Source organism: Sus scrofa, chromosome X (assembly GCF_000003025.6).
Source record: "Sus scrofa isolate TJ Tabasco breed Duroc chromosome X, Sscrofa11.1, whole genome shotgun sequence".
NCBI lineage: Eukaryota > Metazoa > Chordata > Mammalia > Artiodactyla > Suidae > Sus > Sus scrofa.
Window position 1 is genome coordinate 109623767 of NC_010461.5, and position 26550 is coordinate 109650316.

General features: G+C 45.4%; 1 protein-coding gene across 1 annotated transcript in view; it reads right to left on the reverse strand.

The window, feature by feature from the left end:
- The window catches only part of GPC3 (glypican 3), a 437111-nt gene that overhangs the window by 87272 nt on the left and 323289 nt on the right, over positions 1-26550 (reverse strand). Inside the window, exon 6 of the mRNA XM_013986449.2 lies at positions 25356-25476. Within this exon, the coding sequence (XP_013841903.2) occupies positions 25356-25476 (121 nt within the window). The remainder of the gene's footprint in view (positions 1-25355; positions 25477-26550) is intronic.

Sequence of the window (26550 nt, forward strand, 5' to 3'; positions counted from 1 at the left end):
CATTTTGAAATTGCGGTCTTAACGTTCAGGTGTCAAAAATACCTGGGCTTTCCAGAATCCCCAAGAATTCTAGTAACTCAGGGTTTAAAACGTACCTAAGAAGGTACGCCAGACCGCTGATCCATTCACCAAACCACAAGCAACAGATGCATTAAGCTACGGTATGCTGCAAAGAGGAAAGAATTTGGAGTCAGAAGACCTGGATTCCTATCTTCTTTGTTTCCTCCACTTGCTAGAAGTGAAACTTTAGGCAGTTCTCTGAACCTCAGTAATCCCTAGTTTCCTATGCTATAAAATTAGGAGAACAGCAATACCTCCCTCACAGGGTTATGGGAATTAAATGTGTTTGTGTATGTTAGACGCTATATCTACTTTCCAGAAAACGCCAAAGGTTTTCATATGTTATTCTGAACTTACAGGGCATCCCCTCACATGACTTTGAAAAAAACATGGCTTTCACTTCCCTACCTTTAAGGGGGCTTGTTGACCTGGTCTCTAAATCTGGCTTGACCTATGGCAGGTTCTTACTCTCTGCTGTACGTGTTAATGGTTGGTCTGCCCAGTGTTTGGATCTGTTTCTTCCACTTCCACTTCCTGGCTCACAAAAGAAAAAAAACGCTGCCAATCCACCCTTTCTACTGCATCACTTCTCCCAAAGGATTTCCACATATATTCCCCATGGGGTGAAATGTAATCATTGTTTAATAGACCTAGCAGCACTGTACAAGAGCCTAAGACAGGATGCGAGAGAGGCAATATTATATGCAGCTGAAAGGACCGGGGAAGCCAGTGTCAATGGATGTGATTACCAGATGTGAACTGCAGCCAAGGAGGTCAGGGCAAACTCTCCTTGAAGAAGTGCCACGGGATCTTTAATGCCCTTGCAACCTTGGCATCCCATCTTATTCAAAATGGAATCTTCTGGAGCCCTGACGCCTTGCTGTTGCAGCAATCCAGTTCTGAGTAGGTGTCGGGGTGATTTCCGTGGTCTTGTGAGCAGATCTCCCCTTGCTATTCAGAAGGAAATCTCTCTGGAAAATTCACTTCTAAATAAGTACTTGGCATTATTTGGAGGGATTTAAAGGGGGGATAGCTGGAGTGGATCTGGACACAAGCCACGATTTCACACTCCTTCCCCATGCGGCTGCCTTGCCCTGCTCCAACACAGTGGGAAGAGCAATAGTACTCCAGCCCCACACAAACTTGGAATGAGCCAACTGTCCTTATTTTGTTCTCCCTTTGACACGTACTTCCTTTCCAATACAAGACAGGTGCACTGGTCCTTGCAGTGTAGGGCAATGGAAAAGTACTGGGATGAATGATGCTCTGAAAGGCAGCAGATGCCTTAGCCAATAAGACCCAAGGGGAGAGTAAGGAAGTTCATGCTTGGTAAACCACACTGGCTCCGGGGCAGCCCCTCTAAGGCCAGCCCCTGGGACTTGCATGATGGTGTCCAGAAAGGAACTCTCCTCGGGGCAACATTAATTCATCCAAACTTTAAAGCTATGAAATTCCTAGAGGCGAAATAACAAGGACGCGTAAACACCTGGTCCTCAAAATGAGTCATTACTAAACAGTTGAATTGAATCTATTTTCAATACAGCAGGAAGTGTCAAGTCCTTATGTGTTCATACATGATGAGACGGCCTTTTGTTCCCTAGGGAGTCCACATGTGGGTCAGACAAACTTCCTATTCTCACACCTTTACAAAAACAAAGAAGGAATCTGGCTGCCTGCTGATTCTATTCTGTGCTAGGAGGTGTTACTTCAAAAATGTGAACAGGTCCTTTATTCATGATGAAAGGGGAGAAAAACCAATCATCTTGAATTTGTGATCAGTTCATTTTCTCATGCTCCAATCCCAAAATGAACTGCTTGTTCTTCCACCTGCCAACCTCTCTCCTCTGTCCCCTTCCTTCCCAACCACTAGTGTCGATGAATGAGGTCCATTCGTGGTTTCTGAGCATGTTACCCTAGGAAGGGTGTGATATTTAAAGGCCAGGGGATGGACTGAGGCTCCGAGTTGGCCTCAAAAACAGTAAATCACCGGACTTCCCTTCATGGCTCAGGGGAAATGAACCTGACTAGTATCCATGAGGACGCGGGTTCGATCCCTTGCCTCCTCGCTCAGTGGGTTCAGGATCTGGCGTTGCCGTGAGCTGTGGTGTAGGTGGCAGACGTGGCTCTGATCCCATGTGGCTGTGGCTGTGGCTGTGGTGTAGGCTGGCGGCTGCAGCTCCGATTCCACCCCTAGCCTGGGAACCTCCATATGTCATGGGTGAGGCCCTAAAAAGACAGAAGAAAACCCAATAAATCACCAATAATTTATCTGGCGCTTTCCCACTTTCAGTCCTCAGCCAGTGCCCGTGCATATTGGGTCACAGGATCTGTAGGTCATTCTGTTTTCTAGCACAGGTGGATATGAATGCCTTGCCTCTTAATTCAACGGCGGACCTTCAAAGTGCAGAAGCTGAGTGCTAACAGTATCCTCATGGGATCTGGCTCCAAGGGAATGATACTGTTAAGATTTTTTTTTTTTTTTTGTCTTTTTAAGGCCGCACCCACGGCATATGGAGGTTCCCAGGCTAGGGGTCGAATGGGAGCTACAGCTGCCAGCCTACACCACAGCCACAGCCACACGGGATCGGAGCCACGTCTGCCACCTACACCACAGCTCACGGCAACACTGGATCCTGAACCCACTGAGCGAGGCCAGGGATCAAACCTGCATCCTCCTGGTTACTAGTTGGGTTCTTGCTGCTGGGAAGATTTTTTTTTTTAAATCTGTTGTTAGACTTTTCTCTCAGGCTCCTAACCCAGTTCCAACCCTTGCAGTACCTTCACTCATCGCCCTTCTCCAAAGACGCCCTACCAGGCTCACACCTCCACGCTTTGCGCATGCTGTTCTCCTAGCCTTGAGTAACCTCCTCTGTTAAAACGCTATTTATCCTCCAGGAATCATCTCCTGTGTCATTTCCTTCCCAATTGCTTCCCCTATTTCTGCAGCTGAATCGAACCGTTTCATCTAGGCTCCCACAACCCTTTGGATCTGTCTTAAAATCCCCATCACATTCGGCCTTGTATTGTAATTATTTGTGTCTGCGTCTGTCTCCTTTAGGAGACCAACGGCTTTTTGAGGGTGGAACTGTGTCTGATTCATCCTGATGCCTCTACAGAGTCCCAGGGCCCAGCCAAGTGCCTGGCACTCAGTGGCTGAATAAACAATAAACATTTAGAATATGAGCTCAAGTCCTATGCGTTGATTTATGGAACCGTCTGCCTGTCTTGTAGTTAATAAGGGAGCCTGGCATAGACCATAAACCCAATACAGAACACAGAACATCTGTGTCGGAATAACTCCCCCAATTTTTAAATGTCAAATTTTTGGAAATTTGTTTAAATTCTTCTGCTTGCACGAAACCTTTGTAGGCCTGGCAGTTGATAGGAAAAAAAAAAAAATCACTGACTTACCTCCAAGAGTTTTAGCCACAGAACATTTTGCAGACCATTAAGAATGAGGGCTTCTGTTTCAGCCGTACTGGTTAATTTCGAACAGAGAAAGTTATTTCTGGTCACGGCACGAGGGCAGAGATGATTTTTCGCTTTTCTCAACACCGTCACGCCCTGAACAAACACTCCTTTTTGGAAAGCCCGCCTTTCTGAGGGGCCCAGATAATAGGAACCTCTACTGGGGTGCCGTCTGGTAATGCACGCCTCCCCTGCAGCTGATGGCAAGCTGGGTTGGGGGCGGCCTCCCTGTAGGCCCTTCTGGTGACCCTTCTCGCATTGGTCACCAGGCATTCCACATCAATGACCTAAAATCCTTCTCTAGAAAAAATGGGGAGAGAGTCCTTCGGAACAGGCTCTAGGGATCCGATCTAACACTGGCCAGTGTCTCCAGCGTCAGGACCCGTTAAGTCCGAGGGACGCTAGGTGTCAAGGTGTGCTGGCCTTTTTTCCCCTTTTTCAATATCCATGGATATTCCAACAGGCAAGTTCTCATCGTGACTAACCCAGACAGAATTACCTGCTGCTACATTCCAGGTATGTTTTTGTATTTCCCTGTCTAACCTGCTTCCTCCATCCAGCTGTCTTGGTGTTGGGGCAGCGGGGGGAATGGGGATTCCCCCCCCCCCTGCATCTTCTCCAACAACTGTGATGTCCAATGCAATTATTTGCGGAGGAATCTGCTGTAGGCATGGATGAAAGGGACCCATGCAAATCCTCAACAAGAAAGGGAAATACCAGCCATGGGGAAATACGTCCTGAAAGCATGCCGCTCTGGCTGGCTCTGCCCAAGGCCCCCTGCGCAGATACTAACAAGCTGAACACAATATGACTTTAGGAATGCAAAGAAAAAAACTGTTTAACAGTTGAAAAATCTCCTCCTCAATCTGAGGTCAACCCAGCTAATAAAAAAAAAAAAAACAAAAAAAAACACAACTTCAAAAACTTCTGAAAAACCATGAATAAGCCCCAGATGTTCCCGTTCTCAGCTGAACTTTCCACACATTATTTCATCCCTCTGTTTTTTCACAAGGAAAAACGATTGCAACCTCTTGGACTAGCCTATATCTCTTTCCAAAGAAAATTGCCGCCAGTCGAATTCCTTCTCCCACCCACAATAACTAATTGTCCATAGTATTATTCATCTCCTTTGCCAAAGAAGAATTAAATTGGCAAGACCCCTTAATGCAAGGGTGGGGACCTTTTTTTCTATCAAGGGCCACTGACCCACAGAGGAAAAAAAAAATCAGTGGGGGCCACACACAAGTAAGAAGCCCCTCACTGGATTGAGTTGATTTTGTTTGTTTGTGTGAAAGAAAGAGAAAATACTCACCTCAATGAACTTAAAAAAAAAAATAAGAATGGGAGATAAAAAAGCTGCATTCAAAAGATAGAATAAAGAGGTAAAAAAAAAAAAAATACTCCAGGTCTAGGCTGGAGCAAGTTCGTGCAATGAGGTGGTTTAAAAAAAAATGTGGAAGCAGAGATAAGAGAGATTGGGGGAAAACAAGGTAAAAAAGAGAAAGAAAGAGGCTAGGAGATGGTAAGAGGGAAGGAGAAAAACAGACACGGCGAGAAGGAAAAGAGGGGGAATAGAGAAAGGTTTGGCAAGCTCGCGAGTTAATGTGCTAGTTGCAGTAAACAGCTTGTCCCACCCCCGGTGCTCCCTGTACTCTGGGCATCACAGTAAGTTATCACCGCCCTTTGAAATCCTTATTAGCTTTCTAGCAGTTTAGGAAAAGTCCTTTCTGTGCTGAGAAACAGCTGGTCTGCTTTGATTTTCAAACTTCAAAGCTATTTTGCGAAATAAAGGTTATTTTCTCAAGAAAGCCCGAAGGTTTTACATGTGATTTGAGAGAGGAGGGCTGTCCCAGTTCATAGAGTCTGAATGTTATATTTGGAATCAGCATTGATTTCGTTGATTTGAAAGGTCCCCCCCGCCGCCGGCCCTCCCCACCAAATCAAACTTAGTTTGGGGGATAACTGGATGCTGGTGTCGGAGAGAACACAAAGTGGGGACCACATACACACGTCTCGAAGTTAGGACAAAACAGATGAGCGTTAGCAGCGTTTTGATTCCTCCTCTTCTCCCACTGAAAGCTGAGCTTGGGAAGGTCGGCACCTGGCAACCCACTAAGAAGTGGCTTTTAAGCTGCAATATTGATTTGAGAGCTACTATATATGTGCTACTGTACCTTATTCCCAGAATAGTGGGGATTACCTTCTGCTGATGGCATCTGAAAGAAGACGAAGTGGAACGGGAAAATGTCCAGACAAGAGCAAATAAAATAACGAAAGGTGGACACCAAGGCAAAGCCATATGGGGACAGACTAAAATCACGGGCCTCACGAGTCAGAAAAGATGGAAGCTCAGGGGGAAAATGAGAGGAATGCCTACGATTGTGATGAGGAGGCTAAGTACAATCTTACTGTCTCAGAACACTGGGAGGAGGGGGTTAAGCCCTTGAAGTTGAATGAGACGATTTTAGGTGGATGAAGGGAGGCCCTGCTTTGACTATCAAACACTAAACTTAAGGAATTCATTTCCCTAAGGCGTAGGGCAGGCAAAAAAATAGAAGAACTAGATTCTAAAATGTCTGGGCTAATTTGTGAATGCTGGACGAATATTGCGTTATTCTGGGAAGCTCAGAAGATTAGGAGGCCACCTCTGAGAACGTGTTTCTCTTCCTGCCTGTCAACAAGGAGTCCTGGGGGATCATGAGGCTGCCCCCGGGGCCATTTCTCAAAAGGTCCTCTAGAATTAAGGTGTTGATGCTGGGCTATGAGGCGGAAACACTGGGTCAGGTTGCTCTGGTCAGGAGGCCACCAGACCACACGATTCCCGCCCCTGCCCCCAGCCGCTGCCTCCTTTCAAGGCCTAGTTTAGGTCCAAGACGGCCAAACGGGGATGGGACAGAGGCATCGTGGATGCGGACGGAGGAGGTGGGAGAAATGTGGCTTGGTCCAGGGTGCTTTCAATCTTACACCTGTCCTCATCTATTTCAAAGTTTTTGTTTGTCTGAAATGAAAATAGATGTATTGCTTTTTCTGATTTAAAGAAGATTTTAAAAAAGTATTTGGGCAGAGTACAGAGAGATTAAAAAAAATGAAAATGACCCTGATATTGCTAATGTTTTGATATATGTTTTTATAGACTTTTCCCCCATAAATACATGTATACATGTGCTAGTTTTTTGTTGAAATTAGATTGTACTTTACTACTGTCTCTTCACCTGCTTTTTGACTTAACAATATATCATGGACATCTTTCTAGTCACAACAGTAATTTTATGTATTGACTTATTTTTAATGATATTTAGTTTTTCCATTATAGTTGGTTTATAGTGTTCTGTCAATTTCTACTGTACTATATATATATATATATATACACACACATATATATTTTTGCTTCATCAGATCTTTACTTGTGAGGTTTCATTCCTTGAAGTCATTTTTTTTTCCTTTCCCACAACAGTATTTTACAACTATTTTTCACAGCTACAGATTAACCCCTTGTATAGAAATGGCATGGTTTGCATAATACATCTCCTATTGATAGATATCTGGTTGCTTTGAATTTTGTTCTATGCCAACTCCACCACCAACATATTCTTGCACAGTGTTGCGGAGTGCCACACTCCAGCCTTGGGAGAAATGGCTAGAGGCAGAGCTGCTGGTTCCAGGCCACTGGCCGGAGCCTCCTGGAGAATGAGACTGTCTTTATGGTTCTTCTTCCCTCACAGAGTAGAAGGAGAAACAGGGAACTTAGAGTCGACCTTTCAGTTCCTTACCGTCTGCGAGTCCACTTCTTCACCTGTAAGAGAATATTACCGATGGCTGGCTCACACGACATCTAGGGGCCTCATAAACTTTAAACCAAAGACTCTGGAGGCACCTGTAGTGAGTGCAGTCTCTAGATGTCCCCTACCCCAAGAGGGCCCCATCATCTGGAATGACACTTCTGAGGCTCCAGACCCAAACACACTGTCTACAGGGACTGGGGGGACCTTTCAACTTAGTCTGGCTGCCACATCCCAGGATGGCATTTGGCTCCCCAAGTTTTGTGCTAGAAGGCATTCACCTGGTGGTTGCTAACCATTGTCTGCTGTACTGGGGAGGAAAGTTTATCGTGTTCTCTTCCTCGTTCGGCCCTCTATAAATATACCCGGTTTGTGTGGGCCTGAATTGAGCGCTCTGGCAAGAAACCAACGTTCTCAGGAAGAAAGAGATCAGTTGCATTACAACACAACTTGCAAATTCCTTTCCAAACTTCTGGTGTTTTTGCTTTGAAAAAAAAAAAAAAAGTGCTGCTGTTCATCATCACCAGCCAAAAGCATTTATAGATTATGGATTTTTTCTTTAAAATCTAGAGAGGGGCACACAGCAAGCCTGGTGCTCTAGCCAAAATCATTTATAGATTATAGATTCTTTTGATCTAGAAGGGAGCATATAGCAAGCATGGTACTTTTTATTGGATGTTTTGAAACACCCAGCAGTACCAACACCCAGCTAGCGCTTGATAAATGCCACTTGGTCTTGATCACTGTCTTTCTCCAGGAGTCATTTTTAAATTACTTTCCATTAAAGACAGAATCACTAAGGGCATAGAGAAAAAAAAATCAACTTATAAGAGAAATTCTTTTTTTTGGTGGGGGGGGGACTGTGCCATGGTATGCAGAAGTTCCTGGGCTAGGAGTGGAACCTGTGTCACAGCAGTAACCCAAGCCACAGCAGTGACAGTGCCAGATCCTTAACCCACTGAGCCATCAGGGAACTCCAAGAAATTCTTAAATTATGTGGAAGATGAGAGTGGCTGGCTAGGAAGAACAGGACTGAGGAGTTATAGGGAAAGGTGGGAAATCCATGAGCATTTTTACGGGAGAGACAGAATTTATACAAACGAATCAATGAAAGAAAAATATACAGTGAAATATAAATACAAGTCATGATGGAGACTACAGAGCTATAGGAAAATCAAGATGTATAAAAGATTATGGGTCCCTAGACGCCAAGGGCAGTTGGCATCTCATTGATTTTTCTAGCCCTTGTGCCCACTGGGGGACTGATGGTGAAGGAGATAGGCCTGGACTAGGGTGTTGGCACATGGATGGAAAAGGATCTCAGACAAAGAATGACCTCAAAGCCCTTGGTGACTGAGGGCTCCGGGGAAGAGAGTTCAGGACTAGTGATGGCAGCAGAGAAGTGATAACTTAGAGGGAGTGGCGCATAGTAGGTTCAAAGAATGGGCAGAAAGTAGACAAGATCACAGATGCATCCGGCCTTCCTCACACAGTTTTCTATGGCTACTTATAACTGAGGCGTGAATCACCACAGACTTCAGGATCCAGGAAGATGAGTCTAGAAATAAAATAGGCACATGAACTACTATTTCATCTCAGCTTTTCAGGCCTCAACAAGCTGAGCTTGGACTTGAAAGGAGACAGCCAGAAAATGAAAGTTCCTATTGCTCAGGCTCTGACACTTAAAGTAGGTTTCCTGTCTTCGCTCAATACCGTATTTTATGGTGACACAACAGGCACAGTAGGAGGGAGGAGGCCATCGCCCCGGGTCGCCATCAAAAATCATTGCACAAGGTGGGAACCCCGGCCTGGCTGCCAAGAAGGTCCGAAAAGGGAGATGGAACAGCAAGTTCACGGATTTTCCAGCTTCTGTCAGGTGAAGGAACTCTTGAAAGAATGGAATGGGGGAGTTCCCGTTGTGGCTCAGTGGTAACAAACCCGAGTAGCATCCATGAGGACTGGGGTTCAATCCCTGGCCTCGCTCAATGGGTTAAGGATCTGTCATTGCCGTGTAGGTTGCAGACGCGGCTCAGATCCTGTGTTGCTGTGGCTGTGGTGTAGGCCGGCAGCTGCAGGTCCGATTTGACTCCTAGCCTGGGAACCTCCATATGCTGCAGGTGTGGCCCTAGAAAGACAAAAAAAAAAAAAAAAAAAAAAAAAAAAAAGAAGAAGAAGAAGAATGGAATGAGGACTCACGGGGAGAACATGGTACAATGCCACCACGTTTCTCAAAAAAGTGAAGAACGGAGATCTTAAATGTTCTCACCGAAAAAAGCAATGGTAATTATGTGATGTGACGGAGGTGTTAGCTGATGGTCATTTTACAAGCTCTAAGCGTATCAGATCCACACACTGTACACCTTAAACTTTCACAATATTACAGGTCAGTTAGAGCTCAATAAAGCTGGAAAAAATAAAAATAAAATACAATTTTCAAGTGAAGGAGGGACTATTCTAGATGACTTTTGGCAGATTGAGAATATTTTGTATATACCTTAAAGGTAAAACTGCAGGAATTCTCTGGTGGCTCAGTGGATTAAGGATCTAGCACCATCACTGCAGTGGCTCAGGTTGCTGCTGTGGCATGGGTTCGATCCCTGGCCTGAGAACTTCTGCATGCTGCGGGTACAGCCCCAAAAAAAAGGAAAAGAAAGAAAAGGTAAAACTGCAGTGTCACATATGTGATTTTTTTTTTTTTTTTTTTTTTTTTTTTTTTTTTTTTTTTTTTTGCTACACCAGTGGCATATGGAAGTTCCTGGGCTAGGGGTTGAATCGGAGTTGCAGCTGCCAGCCTACGCCACAGTCACAGCAACACCAGATCTGAGCCACGTCTGTGACCTACACCACAGTCAACAGCCATGCCGGATCCTTAACCCACTGAGCAAGGCCAGGGATGGAACCAGTATCCTCATGGACACTAGTTAGGTTCGTAACCTGCTGAGCCATGATGGGAACGCCTCCAAAATTGTTTTTAATGGTGGAAAGAATACCCCTAAGTCTCCTGCTCTCTCTCTGAACATGCACATACATTTTCTGGCTTATTCACATCCGCCCCATGTGCAAGATACATCCACCATAAACCAGTAGCCCTTAATGTCTCAGCCCCTGACAGCATCAACTCTAAGTCCAAAATCTCTTTAAACCTTCTTAGCTCAAAAGTCCCAAATCTCATCATCTCAACCAAGTACTGGTGAGATGTCACATATGGTCCCTTCTGGGTCAAAACTCCCTTCCACCTGTCTACCAGTGAAACTAAAAAACAAGTTATCCGCTTCCAAAATACGATGGTGGGACAGGCCTAGGATAAAAGTGACATTCTTCCTAAACTGGAGCTACACGGCCAATTCAACAGTTGGAACCGAATCCTTCCCTCATTCATGCAATACATAGTTATTTGTTGCCTACTCTGTGCCAGGCAGGCATGGTTCTAGACGCAGAGGACAGCGTGGCAAGTGGGGCAGATGAGACCCTAGCCTTGTGGAAGTACTGTAAGCAGGCGTTTCCACTGCCAAAAGAAAACACTTTATCCGCTGCCTTCTGGGCACCTGCCCTGACTGGCACGGGCAGAGGAGGGCCAAGGTGGAGGGAAAAAGTGGTATCGAGTGCCTGCCGGCCCACCAGTCTTGGTGAAGGGTCAGCTCAGCTCACTGTCAGCACATGGCCGAGTGACATGAACAGGCAGGGCCCTGTGCAGCGTGCACCCAGTTCTTGGAGCCCATACTAGGGAAAGAGCATGACCTCTCTATGAACCATATAGAGCTGCCACAATTAGAGAAACCGGGCGCTGATAAAAAACGGGGAATGTGTTTTGAGGAGGGTGCAGAAGGCGAACAGTCACTGCATCGCTCGGGCCCCGCCACGCCTCTTTGTGAGGCTGTCACGGAGCACAGCAGTCTTTCCAACACATCTAAGCGCCCTCAGTGGCAGCTGAAGAAAAACCACTATAATCTCTCTCCATCTTTCTCACAGTTTTGGTCATTTTTGAGGCTTGAGTGAATGGATGGCGCTCAACATTCAACAGCCAAGGAGCCACTTTTAATTGGAATCCCGGCTAAAAAAAGTGTGTAACCAATTGATTACGAAGTAATAGTTAACACATTCATCAGGGACTCTAAATATTCCATTGTGAGACCTTCTACTGAAGGTTCAAAGAGGTGCTAGGATGAAACACTTTTTTTTTTTTTTTTTCCACCGTGAGACCTGGCGAAGGTGCTGGTCTGCTGTGAGATCTCACCCTGCTGCCTTTGCTCCTGAGATCCGACCCCACGCCTGCTCCAGCCTCCCGGTGTCCTCGCTAACCGACTTTGGGGACAGAGCAGTTCCCATCTCCTAGAATGTTCCATCAGGAAGTGGCAAGGATGGTTAATGAATTTTAATAACGAGCTTCGCTTCCCTGCCTCGTAAACCCTACCAAGCCTGGCTGGATTCCTTGCTTCCAATTTCTGATCTCCAAGCCACCCTTTATGCTCCTGGCAAGAGTTCGCATCATAAAACACGGATCTGACCGTGTCACTCTTGCTCCAAGGCCCTGGCTGGCTCTCCCCCAGGTAACAGAATAAAATTCAGATTCCCTTTGCTATTCCTGGCCTCCCAAATTGTGTGCTGCCTTTTCAATCTCAACTTTCACTGCCTACACCCTCGTCCACTCTGGCCCGTGGCCTCAGTCTCTGGCCACTTAAGGCTACTGGTGTACTTTCGGTGTCTTTGTGCCACTGTTCACACCATGCTCCTCTGCCAGGAAGATCCTTCTCGCCAACCTCTATCTGTCAAAACTCTCCTCATCCTTCAAAGCCTTAAAGGCTACCTATTTTTGAAGTTTTGTCTAATTCCCTTAGTAGAAATGAATCCTTCCCTTCTCTGGGCGAGCACAGTACTGCCTTTATATTTCTCTTGTGACACTTATACGACGCCCTGGATTAGAGTTCCAGAGGTATATTTTCATCACCCTCCTGGAAAGCAAGAAGCGTGCCTAAGTTATCTCTGTGCCCTTGTCCACAGCCCGTACCCCAGGACCTAGAGCTGATCGACCCAGAGCAAAGGAATTCACATGATAATGACATATGTGGACAGGAAGGAGGGGTTCTCTACGTCTTTCTCAATAGAGGCTGCCAAACTCAGCCCTACACACACCATGAGCATTCAATAAATAACTGCTAAATACACAGGGAGGAGGTATATACCGACATATAAAATATATGTTCTACAGTATACAAATGACGTGCATAAATGTGACTTTACGTCATGTTTTTCCTCATGAGTTTCCCTTTTGAAAAGGAGTCAGAGAAGCAGTCATGGCTTAAATGATCTCCAAGAACAGCAGATTAAGAACAAAGGCTATTCACCCACGTAGAAGCTCATCTTATAATGAAACCTGCAGCTTTAACAATAATGTGTGCCGTGGGTTATCAGATTGCAATTATTGATCAACCAATTTGCCACACCATGGCTCGGGGAATGGCATGCTCCAAAAGGAAATCAGCAAGAAGAAACGTGCTCCCCACAGGCAAACCCTTATCTTCCACTTGGGCCTGGGGAACAAAGGCAAGAGCGCCACTGGATTCTGGTCTGGAGATGCATCCGCTCTCAACTGCCTTCACGAATCCATATGCAGCTATAAGAAATGCCTCTAGCGTGGCTTGATCTTTTGTATTAGCTCATTAATGAGTCTGGATTCCTTCCCCATTTTCCATGGTATCCCAGGCAGGGACAAAGGCTCAGGCAGCAGGGGGCAGCTTTCCTTTCGCCTGACAACAAGTGGTGGCTGGTCCCAGCCTGTAGCTAATGAATTCCATCGTTCTTTGATGGTAGAGCCAATGGAATAGGTCTTGTCTGCCTGAGGCTGTGCAATGCAAAATCAAGCTTTGGGAATTCGGGCCTAGGCAGTGTTCCTGGCATTTGTGACATCGCCGCAACAGCTGAAAGTGATGGTGTCTCAAGAAAGCTCAGTAGCCCCAAGCCCTGTGAATTCTTTCTGCCCTGTCGGCATGTGAAACGCACACACTCACGAACATATTATATGCCGCTCAGAATCATTCTAAATACCTCCTGTGAGACATCTGCCAATAAGGATACCATGTCAGCCGGGTTTTAAATATAGGAACCTCTCACCATCTTCAACTGGAGAGCAAGATGCAAAAGGAATGCAGATTAACTTGCCCTGAACTTTATAGCTCTGCAGTCTCTTCACTTGATACCATCCTTCCATGAAAGGTCCCGGTGGGGCTGAAGATTAAAATGGGACTTGTGCATCATGTGGCGAGATCTCTAAGCTGTAGGGCAGCCTGCCTATTTATAGATCCTCCACTTTAGGGCAGAGTTCAGACTTGGGAAAATCTGAGGAACTCGATTTAAACACACACTCCTTCATATATATATAAAATTTTTTAAATTTATCATCTTCATTTTCCATTCAGTTACCTTGAGCCAAACCCAACTTTAAATAGTTTAAAAATCTGTCGAAGGTTGGCTAGATCTATTTTTCCAAGAATCTTTACGGTTGAGATAATTAGATGTAGACTTTTAAAATCATTTAAACAACAATCCAAACCAGAAAAGCTGTAGTCTCTATGTTCCAGAAACTGATAAACTGAGGCGCGGTGAAGCAAGCTACTCAAAAGATTACTTCTGACTGCCCTTTACGCTAACTCTTCCTATTGTCATAACATGAAGACAAAGAGTAGCTGTAACTTCTTGTGCTTGTACAGGTACTATCGCTCACACTGCTACCAACCCTTCAAGTCAGATTGTATGTAGTACACCCATTTCACAGATGAGGACACTTGAATACGGGGTGTTTAAATGCTTTGCCCATCAGCGAGGCAACTTCCAAGTGACATATCTGGGACTTAAACATAGAGCTCTGTTTGGTTCTAAAGCCTTTGTACTTCTCCCCAAACTAGATTACACGGCGCTGTGGCTCTCACGTTTCTCATTATGACTCCAAACCACATACCAGTAAGACTTTAGAACTTGAAGAGGTACTACTTGGTTTATTAAAAACTCACGTGGAACAGCGAACTTGACAATCCACAAAGAGTCCTTTTGAACCTTCAAACGGGATAGATAATATTTCTCTAGCTACTCACTTCCATGCCCCCTCCCTCCTCCAGCCCAACCCAGGTACATGCACAGCCCCGTCCCCGCCCCATCAAAAGAGCCACCAAGTCATGTTTGTGAATCTACGCGTACACTTTCCAGGTATCCCTGCAACACTGCACTTTTGTTAGTTTTCTTTGCCATTCCATCCTACTGAGATATTTCTAGATCCTGACTGTGTTATCTACCACTAAGCTAACCCCATCCAGCGTCGTGCCATCACTAAATAGTAGAATATGGCTTCTCTGTCTTCAGTTAAGTCGATGGTCAAAACTTAGGCAGTAATCAGGCTCAAAGCAAAGAGCTAAAGGCCTCTCTCCAGGCTGACACTGATATGGTAAGAAAATACTCTTTAGGAATGATGGCTAATTAGCTACACATTTACCAAACCATATGATTACTTAGCCCATATTTTGTGTCCCTTACGAAAAAATGCGAGTTCCTGTTGTGGCTCAGCGGGTTAAGAACCTGACTAGCATCCATGAGGATGTGAGTTCGATCCCTGGCCTCGTTCTGTGGGTTAAGGATCCGGCGTTGCCATGAGCTGCAGCATAGGTTACAGACACGGCTCAGATCTCACGTGGCAGCTCCAATTCGACCCCTAGCCTGGGAACCTCCATATGCTATTAAAAATAATAATAATTAAAACATAAAAACGATCACGGGAATCTCTGTCAAGCACCTTGCTGAAATCTAGATATACCACGTCTGTGTGCTAGATACACCTCACGCGTGCACATGTAAGGGAAATGGCCTGACTTGTTCCGAGTGAGCCCACCGTGGCTCCTGGCAGTTTTCGCCGTGGCTTCCGACAGCTCATGCTCTCCCAGATTCCAGTCCGATTTCCACTTCTTCTTAAAGGGGAGGGTGAAAATGTGTGCCTGCCTGTCACCCGTCTTTGGGCTCTCCTACTTGCTGTCATGACTCACAATTTGCTAATGATAATGACCAGAAGATTCTTCAGCGCCCTGGCATATAACGGACCTGAACTTAATTATGACATGCCATCATGGTAATTCTCTTAGCCGGTTGGGTCTTGTCAACTGCTTGCTCATAGCCCAGAATAGATATTACCTTGAAAAGGGAGGACTGAGCAAAATGTGGGCTGTGAAGACAATAATATCTAGATCAACTTGTTAAACAAATTAAGATCATACTTTAACCATATTCGGACATTATCCAATAAAATGAACTACCTATGCATAACAATGCAATTTTCACTTTGGACATTAATTAGAACTCTGCTGGAAATAATCCACGTAATAGCTGCTATGCCAAAGCACTGTGGTCGCTGTCTAAGGAAAGCATAGAGTTAGGAATACAGAATTGACCCCATTATTATTAGTTTGCATTCACTGAGTACTGACTGAGCCCAAACAGAATATGGAACCATCCCTGGTCCTGCATCAAGTACGTTTATAGTCGAAGGTTAGATCTCAAATAACCACGGACGTAAAGGAGGGAGGCCAAGCATGTGGTGGAGCCAATTAAGACAGGGCTGCCATCCAAGGGCCAAAGAAGCTGCTCTCCACAGAGAAGCTAGTTTTATTCCCATTGAATTTCGTCAGACTCCTCATGGCAGGGGCAGGGAAAACTTGGTTGCGTTGGTCTTCCGCTTCCTGGGGCCAGAATCATCAGCCTCCCGATAGGAACATCACTTCCAATTCGAATAATGTCTCCGCAAAGCCATTCACAGTCTCCCATGCTGTCTGCATTTCAACTCACGGTTCCCCCTAGGAGGTGGCTGATGGGGACTGGAAGGCATTCTGTGAGTGCCTCGTGTACTGTAGATACTTAGTACATTCATCGAGTGACTGCTCAGATGAAGAAATGGGCTCATGTGGGATATAAACCTTTAATATTAGCCTCAAGGGCACCCCGAGATTTTTTTTTTTTTATTGTTTTAGCAGTTGAAACCCTTCGCTTAAGTGAAATCTTTCTTAGAAGGCCCATGTGGAAAGTTGATTTTAGACCTGCTCTGGTTAAAATAGGAACAGGGGACTCAGACTAACCCCCATGGCACCTCTCCCACATCTCTGCTCCCTGTGGAAACGCCATCTGAATACACTGCCTGATCAACTGAGCTAACTGGCACAGAAGCCCACTGACTAATAGGATGCTAATTTTGCCATTCTGGAAGGCGGGAGAAGGCACTGGATGCATTATTATAGGGTGCCCAGGAGGGTGGAGGAGTTGTGATAGAGGATGAGAGTGAAAGGATGACTCATCCTGAGTGTGGACAGGAGCCCAAGTCCGATTCTGTGAGTGGGTGTAAGGCCACAAACAACGCGGTCCTGCTGACTCGGTCTAGTGTTGGTTCAGTGATCCCAGCAGAGAGACCTCCCCCCCCCGGCCCGCACCCCCTGCCCGTGTGCAGTAACTGCTCACTGGGTTTAACGAGGCAGGGGCACGGAGGTGTACTTGTTATGAACAAACACTAGTTAATAGACACGATGAGGGATAAATGATTGTCAAGTTCCTTCCCCGAGCTATACCACTTTTTGTTCCAAAGATGAACTGCTTGCACGTATGTTTTACACGATACACGAGCCTTTTCAGCAGAGCAAAGGCACTACAGAATATTGATCTGGTCATTCCCCAGTCCCAGCTTTGTCACTGACTAGCGGTGTGCCTTTGCCCAAGTCATTTCCCTCCCTCGGCTTTCATTTCCTCATCTGTAAAATCAGAGGCTTGGACCCTATGACCTAAAGGCCCCTGCAAATGATAACCCTGCACTTGCGTAACCTTGCCCTTTAGTACAGAAACTGGTTAATACTGAGTGTGAAAAGTAGCTTAAATTGAATCTAAATGTAGAAATAAATCGAGGGCAGCAAGGGTTGAGTTCTTTGAGTGAATCGATGAATAACATATCATATACGAGCGCATATTCTGTATATGACACCACATTAGGTACTATAGGAAACAGAGAACTGTATACAGGATCCCAGACATAAGGGGCTGACAGTCCAGAATATCTATTTATGAATAGATATTCATAAATATATCTGGGTAAAACGTTGTCTCTGAATTTCCAAATAGTATTTGAATATGCATATACCAAAATACTGCTTATGATCAAGGTTTATGGGAGTAGAGAGCAATCATTTGCAACCATTTATTTTTAAAATGTTGTGTGTCGTATTTGGCCAGTAGGTAAATATAAATAGAATACGAGACCCTATGGATTTCATAGATATTTGGTAGTCTTTAGAGCTTGAGAGTGTTCCCTTTTCACATGCAGAACTTGTCTTTCTATAGCTAACACTTCCAATACGTCCAACAATGACAAAAAAGCTTATGAAAGAGGATGACACAGCAATGATGAAGGCTCCTGTAGTTCCCTTCATGGCTAGGTCAAGATCGCCAAGACACGGCTCTCAACAACATTTTGGCTTACCACTCTGGACTCATCTTCCATTTTTGGATTAATTTAATTTAATATACAAAGACTTAAATACATGACCCAATCTGAGTACCTTTAATCCTATATATTCTAAGTAAAGCAAATAGTTCATTTTTAAGAAACTGAATATGAACTCCTTGGGAATTCATCTTGCTGCAGCGTTATTAAACTGTACGTAGTAATTAAGATATTAGAAACACACGCTCTCTGAAGCCACCAGACACTGTAATTATTTTTCAGGCTATTAGGCAAAGTGGCAGAAGATTTTTTTAATGATAAATGTGTTTTGGAATGCACCAGCTAATTCCTTCTTATTTCATGAAATCATGTTCAGCTCCACAGAGTCCGAATCTGACATTTAAAGACCAACTCACATTGTCCCTTTGTAACTCAGCAGTCATTCATTGGCTCTTGTTAATATGCCACTATAGATACTCTGTCATACACACACACACACACACACACACACACACACACACACACACACACACACACACTGACTCCATATGGAAACGGCAATTACTAGAGTTCTATCAAGCTATTTGTTTGTTTGGTCTTTTTGTCTTTTGGGGCCACACTTGCAGCATATGGAGGTTCCCAGGCTAGGGGTCTAATCGGAGCTGTAGCCACCAGTCTACACCACAGCCATGGCAACACAGGATCCGAACCGCATCTGCGACCTACACCACAGCTCACGGCAACACCGGATCCTTAACCCGCTGAGTGAGGCCAGGGATCGAACCCACATCCTCATGGATGCTGGTCGGGTTCCCTAACCACTGAACCACAACGGGAACTCCCTGTCCTGCTATTTGTATGTGAAGAAGTGTGACAAATGCTGGAACATAATTCCATGTGGAGAGGCCTTTTATTTAAATTTGACCCTCAAAAGGTTTCTTGTTTTGTTTAGAAACTTGAGATCAGTGTTGCCTTTTCTAGCAACCATTGGAGGAGGCCAGCATTCTATGAGTCTCACTGCTTTCATCGTGAGAAGACTATGAAAGAAGTTACTCAAAGGATTTTCAATCCTGTTGGAGACTCATTTAAAGATTTTTAAAATTACATGCTAAGGAGTGCCCGGGGTACTTTCTGACACATAACAACTTTACTAATTAACTTACTAAAATGTTAACTTTCCATTTCAAAAGTTAGTGTCTTTTCAAGACGGTAATCTGCCAGGCATCCTAAAATATACTTTTCAGGTGTTTATGCAGGGGGTGGGAGGCGGAGGCGTTCCACTGGCTGCTCTGTATTTGATTTTTTTCTTGGACCGTTCCAGACCACTTCATGAATTAGTGATAGCTCAGAGCAAGCCTGTCTGCCGTCTGTCACTCAAACCCATATCACACAGGGCCTCAGTTTCCACAGCATACAGTGTGGTGGATAGTTTTCGAAGAATCTTTCCAATTGAGACTTGGTAAACAACGAGCTTATTCTTCCTTTGCTGCTGATTTTAGAGCTTTGGACCGCAGCCATCACTATATTAGGGTCCTGGAAATCATTAGACAAACTGAGGTGTCTCCGCTATTTGTATCTCTGCACATCTTTTGTGTATGGAAGCGAAGAGCAGAGACTGAACTCGGTAGCCCTGGAGTCTAGGTCTGATTGCAACGCTTAGCACGCGTACGTCTCTTAGCCATCTCGTGCTCATGGTCTCTTCATCTGCTAAGTCGAGGCCACAGCGTCTGCTTCTAGGGGCCAGTGTGATGATGGATTTCTATAACGTGTGTGAACGGGCTTTACAAACGGATTTGCGCTGGGCAGGTTTACAGCCAAATTGTGATCGTTCAGAGGGAGTCACATGGCTAACGTCCCCGAGCTGGTTCTGGAGGAGGGTGATAAATGCAAGAGTGTTTTTCTGGTGTAACGTTTTCACAGCCTAATGAGAACAGGGTGGTTGACGAGAACGGGGTGGGAGGAAGGGCAAGGTGAAGTTCCATCTGCCCAGGCTGGAGGGCGGGTGGGAGGGGAAGACTCTGAACGGATGAGAGCTTCCAAAGGGCAAAGGGGTGGCCTGCGCACAGGGTGTTTTCAAAAGAGTGGCAGAGCAGAGGAGAAAGTCACAAGACCTGTTCACAAGAGGGTGCTGGGTTAAAGCCTGACCTCGAGCCGCACATCACGGGATCACATGGCTGGAAGGACTCTGAAGCGGCCCCCTCGTTCACGTCCCCAGCGTTCAGCAGGACACATGAACCATCCCAAGCAGCTGAGACTTTATCCAACTTGGAATGAAAAGCTCTGACAGCAAATGGGCAGGTATTGACTGCTCTGGCTTCCCCTGTTTACAACAGGCAGGAAAACAATTTCTGGAATTTCATCCGAACCTGAACTGAAACCGGGGAAAACCAAGAAACAGCCAGATTTTCCTTGGGAACCATGCCTCCTACAGCAGTTTAGGCACTGCCGAATTAGCGCGAACTACACAGCTACCCTTAGAGAGAGAAAATGGTACCAGCGAACTGGGGTAGAGGACAAACGGCCCACAGTGTCATATGGGTAAGAATGGATTGCGACCATTCTTGGTATTTGTGGGGGTCTTCTCTCCACGCAGGAGCCTGGAAGCAGGAGACAAAGAAAACCAAAATTGGCGTTTTTCAAAAAAGCAATATGGCCCTGCAATTCCAGGACTGACCCTGAGGACTTAAAACAGTTCAATTCCTCTCCTAACTCTGGGCAATAAATCCTCACACAAATTAGCAACTGAAAAGGAAAGCAAAGCTCCTCATTTTCAATCCTGGGAATGTTACACAAGAACTCCGGCTTGGGAGGAGGAGGGGAGGATATTCCACACCTGCAGGGCTTCCCCGGAAAGGGGCTCAGGGCTGACCTTGACCCCATCCCCTCAAGGTTACACCATGGGACCGTCGGGAGGGAAATAATGTCACTTGATTCCCTTAGTGAGTAGATCGTTTCCAGGGCTGTCAACAGCAGCCACAACGTGCAAGGAGGCAGCTGAGAATTTCCATGGAAGAAAGTAAAGAGTCATATAGGGATAGGCTCATAAATGGCCGAGCCGCAGTCCCTCTGGGTGGACATACGTCGGCACAGACGCGCAGAGAGGTACCTCTGTATTTACAGTCGTGTGCACTGGAGCATCCTGCTGGCAGTTTCGTGGATACAACACCAAGCAAGGGGCTTAGGAAAATAACATCATACTCCTGGATTCCCACTCACTTACACGTGAACTTGGGCAAGTCAACCCGATTCTACCTCCTCATCGCTAAAACTTGAGGTCAGGTTAGCCAGGCATTCAGTGAATCCAGATGTTTGGCAGTATATAGGAAACAACATCTGGAGGATTGATCGAATTTTTCTTTTCTTTCTTTTTTTTTTTTTTTTTTTTTTGTCTTTTTGCTATTTCTTGGGCCGCTCCCGCGGCATATGGAGGTTCCCAGGCTAGGGGTCGAATCGGAGCTGTACCCGCCAGCCTACGCCAGAGCCACAGCAACGCAGGATCCGAGCTGCATCTGCAACCTACACCACAGCTCACGGCAACGCCGGATCCTTGACCCACTGAGCAAGGGCAGGGATTGAACCCGCAACCTCATGGTTCCTAGTTGGATTCGTTAACCACTGTGCCACGACGGGAACTCTGATCGAATTTTTCAACCGAACTTGCTGGATGTTTGGGCAGCATGCCCACCCAAGCCTTTAAGACTTTCTGCCTTGGTTTCCCTAGCTATAAAAAAGGGCAAACATTATCACCTACTTCCCAGGAGGCAGTGGGGATGAAATTATATCCAAGAGTAACAATCGGTTCTTGAAAAGATGATTCTGTGACAGTGCTATACCTTCTACCGTTCCAGGGTGGATATTTTTTTCAATAGAAGCAGTGGGGCTTCCAGGCATAAAAGCACTTTGAAATATGGTTAAATGCTATATAAATATAACACGTGGTCATTATCCCATCAACATCATCATCACGATAACATCCTTGTTTATGACTTCCCTAAAGTGTCTCAGTTTCAGATTGAATCATGGCCAAAATATGAATTTTATTGAAGATCAGAAAGAAGATATGTTTTGGCCATGTAAAGCAACACAGCTGAGAAAAAAAAAAAATCAATGTGGATGTTTGCAGCCCAACCAATTTTAACAGCTCATCTTAAACAGGTAAAACTGGTCTATCAATGAGAATAAACTAGTTGGTCAATGGTATGTGTAAGGGAACCAAAAATATTCACACATATGTCCATGGCAGAGGCAGGAAAAAGGAATTGTAATGGCCACAGACGACATACGCCTCCCTACCTATGAAGTGGCTTCAGCTTTGGTGGCTGGAAGTTAATGCAAAGAGAAAGGAGGAAACAATATGGGAGAGAAAAGACTAGATGCCTCTTTGATCCACTCAAGATTTGGGGGGCAGAATTAGATCAGCAAAAGGTATTGGAATACTGCTCTCTCTCTCTCTCTCTTTTTTTTTTTTTTTTTTTTTTTTTTTTTTTTGGTCTTTTTGTTGGGTTGCACCCAAGGCATATGGAGGTTCCCAGGCTAGGGGTCGAATCAGAGTTGTAGCCACCGGCCTACACCACAGCCACAGCAACGCCAGATCTGAGCCGCGTCTGTGTCTGCGATGTACACCACAGCTCATGGCAATGCCGGATCCTTAACCCACAGAGCAAGGCCAGGGAGCGAACCTGCAACCTCATGGTTCCTAGTCAGATTCGTTAACCACTGAGCCACGACGGGAACTCCAGGAATACTGCTCTCTTTCAAACTCACTCAAGTCCTACCTATAGAGAAAGTCCTAAATATAATAATTATCTTAACTGTGTCATGCAATGCCAGTATGTACGCTGGTGTACATATGTAAAACATATAATGATGTATACACATCTCATATAATGGGACCATATATAGAGACACACAGATAGAATTCCCCATTCTCACCATAACCTTGCAAGGGAGTTTTTGATAACTCTCTATACTAGAGACCAGAAAACTAAAGCTCAGAGAGGTTGAATGATCTGCCCAAGGTTACACATCTACTAAGACCTGCAGCTGAAGTTAGAGTCATCTGGATCCAAAGTCCACATTCTTTTCACTGTACTAACGGCCTCCCTTACAATGAATATCAGGCATCCGAAGTCTTCACCAAAGGGCCGTGCTATAAATCCTTTGAGTGACTGCTGGATCATATGGAAGCCCCCGTCTGATGCAGCTTTCCCCCCTTTCCGGGGTGGGGATCCATCCTCAGGTCTCTCTCTGATCTCTCACGAAACCCTTCTCATGCTAGCCTAGCCCACCTTAGGCCTAAGCAAAGCACCCAGAGCTGACAGCAGCATCACTCCCAGGCTCTTCATGATAGGCTGCCTTGTATTTGCAATTAAGCACTTTCCCTGCTGTGCTTCCCCTCCAAGGAAGCTGTGAAAACAGAAGGTTAGTCTTCTTTTGAATCCTCAAACTCCCTGGCCCCTGGCTGTGCACACAGTGTGTCTTTCTTAACGTCTGTTGACCAAAGAGATGGGTTGACAATATTCTTCTATTATTCAACACTTACGGGCACAGTGATGGCCCCGGAGATTTTGGCCTCACCAGTGCTTGGGTCTAACTGGCTGAGTGGAGCCACCCAGCCCAGACACATGTGGTTTGAGATAATTTGGAAGTAATTCAGAGGTCATATACTGCCACTGTCCCCAGCTCAAGCACACCACTTCAGTAGGGAGTGGTTTACACTGGGCTCTGAACTCTTCAGAGATATGTTTTGAAATAATCCTATGATATCTAACCAGGCTTTATTATTTTTAAAAATTTTTGTTTTTAGGGCCGCACCCGCAGCATATGGAAGTTTCCAGGCTAGGGGTCCAATCAGAGCTACAGCTGCCGGCCTACACCACAGCCACAGCCACAGCCACGCAGGATCTGAGCCATGTCTGCAACCTGCACCACAGCCCACGGCAACGCCAGATCCTTTAACCCACGGAGCGGGGTCAGGGATCGAACCTGCGTCCTCATGGATCCTTGTTGGGTTCTTTTCCTTTGAGCCACGACGGGAACTCCTAACCAAGCTTTATAAACTTAGTGAGGTTGTGCGTTCACCAGAAGGAGGCTGCGTTATGCAAATGCTGCCTCTATCATGTGCTCTGCAGCGGCAGTGACTCCTTAAGTGCTGCAGAGGGCAGAGCGCTTTATGAGGCACTGGAGGGCTCACGTGCAAATGTGTAGTAAATACTTTCACGACACCACCGGCAGTGAAATACATCACTATTTGAAAGCCCTTCCAAACATTTGCTACGAACCACAAAAATTTCACTGCTAAACTTCAAATTAAAAAACAAAATCGTGCCTGTCATCATACAGAAACCTCTGTCCTTGCATAAGGACTTGAGTTTCATCAAGTTCTTCCTAGGCTACAAATAGAAGTCAGGGGTGCCAGGGCCCTCCCACCCATGGATCATGGGGTAGGAACACTGTCACTCTGGTATATGGTAGCATTTTTGATGGCATTTTTTTTTTATTGTGGCCACAAAGCAATCACAAGCAGATGGTACCACTAACTTCTATTTGCGTCTTAGTTACTAAACTCCTTCTGAGAAGAAAAACTCTGTGTACAGGTCAAGGGAATCTGTGGGTGTTTCTGTGCATGGCAGTGAGTCAGAAGTTGGCAAGGGTGCAGTGAGGCTGGTCCTCTGTGTCCTGCTGGTGGCAGTGAAAGCTGATATATCCCCATCAGAAAGCAGTTGGGAAACCTGCATTCAAATGTGCCTATCTTTTAACCCGATAATGCCAGTATTTTAAGACAATGATCTAAGATCAAGAGGTAGCGCTATGCACGAGAGGTAGCTTTCTTTATAATGCTAAAAACTTGAAACAGGCGTTTCCTCTGTGGTGCAACGGGACTGGCGGTGTCTCTGGAGCACCAGGACACAGGTTTGATCCCCGGCCCAGCACAGTGGGTTAAAGGAGCCGGCATTGCCTTACCTGTGGTGTGGGTCACAACTGCAGCTTAGATCTGATCCCTGGCCCAGGAACTCCATATGCCGTGGGCCAAAAAAAAGCTCTATGCAGAAGTTCCCGGGTCAGAACAAGTACCACAGCAGTGAAAATGCTCGCTCCTTAACCCACTGAGCCACCAGGGAACTCCAATAGCAGACTGATTAATAATAACTAATACTTAAAGGAATCTTATGTGGCCACAAAAATGATTAATACGAAGATTTGTGACAAGAAGAAAACTGTCTCCAATGTAGTATTCATTGTAACAACCAGAAATCAATTGTATGCTTCCAATTATGTAAACAGTTTGTGTAAATATGGTTTTTCAGAACAAATATTAAAAAAGAACATCTAAAAATGAAACCAGGGGAAACCAGCGGGATTGGGAGAAAGACCTTTCCTTCTGTTTTCCAAGCTTTCTCTGATGTTACAATAGTTTCTTTACCATTTCAAAGTAGGGTAAAAAACAAAGGTCAGACGTCCTCTTTAGCAGAGAGAATCGCGGAGGAAAATGAACAGTGGCGATCTCTCAAAAAGCACGAATGCAGCTGGAACACTAGGCACCATCCATCTCACTTCTTCGCCATTTCCATTTTTGCAGGATATACACATACCTGGTTAATGTGCTTCAGTTTGTCAATAATTTGACTGACCACTGGCTCAGGGCCCTTCATTTTCAGCTCATGGAGGTTGAACTGGTTTTTCATTCCATTCCTGGCTGCCTTTTGGCTGTACCTGCAAACACGAAAGTAAAGAAAAGGTTTGTCACAAGAGAGTTGCCAGCAAAGTGCGACTTGACTGTATATAGCACCAGCCCGCAAGGTGCAAAGAGGGACCACTCCAGATTGAGTCTAGAGCAGTGGAGCACATGCCGTCTACAGGTCAATGAGTATTAATTCAACTCCTTTTTTCCCCTTGGCGTTGGGGACACGACAATGAACAAGACAGACGAGGTCTGTGCCCTCCTTGTGCTCTCTGGCTAGTGTGGGTCCCCGGGAGCATGCGGAGTGAGAAGGGCGATGGCTCTTGGCCAGGGAAGCCCACAGGAAGGATCTGGGTGCGCTTTCCACTCCTTCCAAGGAGAACGTCTCTTGCACGGTCTTTCTCTCTTCCTCCTTCTCCACTTCCTCCTCCCACCATTCCTTGCAGGGCTGGGAGCTGGGCTGCTTTTCAGGACGCCTTCCCAAGCCATTTGCAGCATCAGGTATGCCTGGAGCTTCCATCTGTGTTCTTCACCAGAAGACAGAACCCCAGCTCAAGGGAAGGTTTGAATGTGCTCCCCCAGGATAAGCCATAGGCTTTCGTTTCAAGATTGAAGTTTCAGGCATCTACGGCCAACCTCACCAGCGCAGGAATGGGGAATATTTACAATCCTGGGCAATTCTGCCTTTCAGTGTGGGGCTCTCCACCGGGACCGGGACAGTAATTCACTAAGGAAGTGGTGTCTTTTCATTTCTTCCTTCATCTTTCATCATGTAGAAAGATCAGAACACTGTTACCGAACTGGGAAAACCTTTTTGATCTCGTTTTGACTTTTTCCTCATCCTGAGAATAGACTATTTTCTTAAAGGAATGGGAAAACGCACAGGTCTTTCGCCCTCACTTTGTACATGTAAAAATTACAGTAGGGTAGTTGGATTTGGGGGCAAACTCATATTTACTTTACTCCTTTTTAATTACAAAAATAATAGTGCTCATTGTAAACAAACAAAAACACAGAAATTAAAAAAGTATAAAGCCAAAGTTCTTAAATCACCCTATCCTTCCAAAAGAGAACCATGGTTAACAATTTGTTATATCTATTCTTCT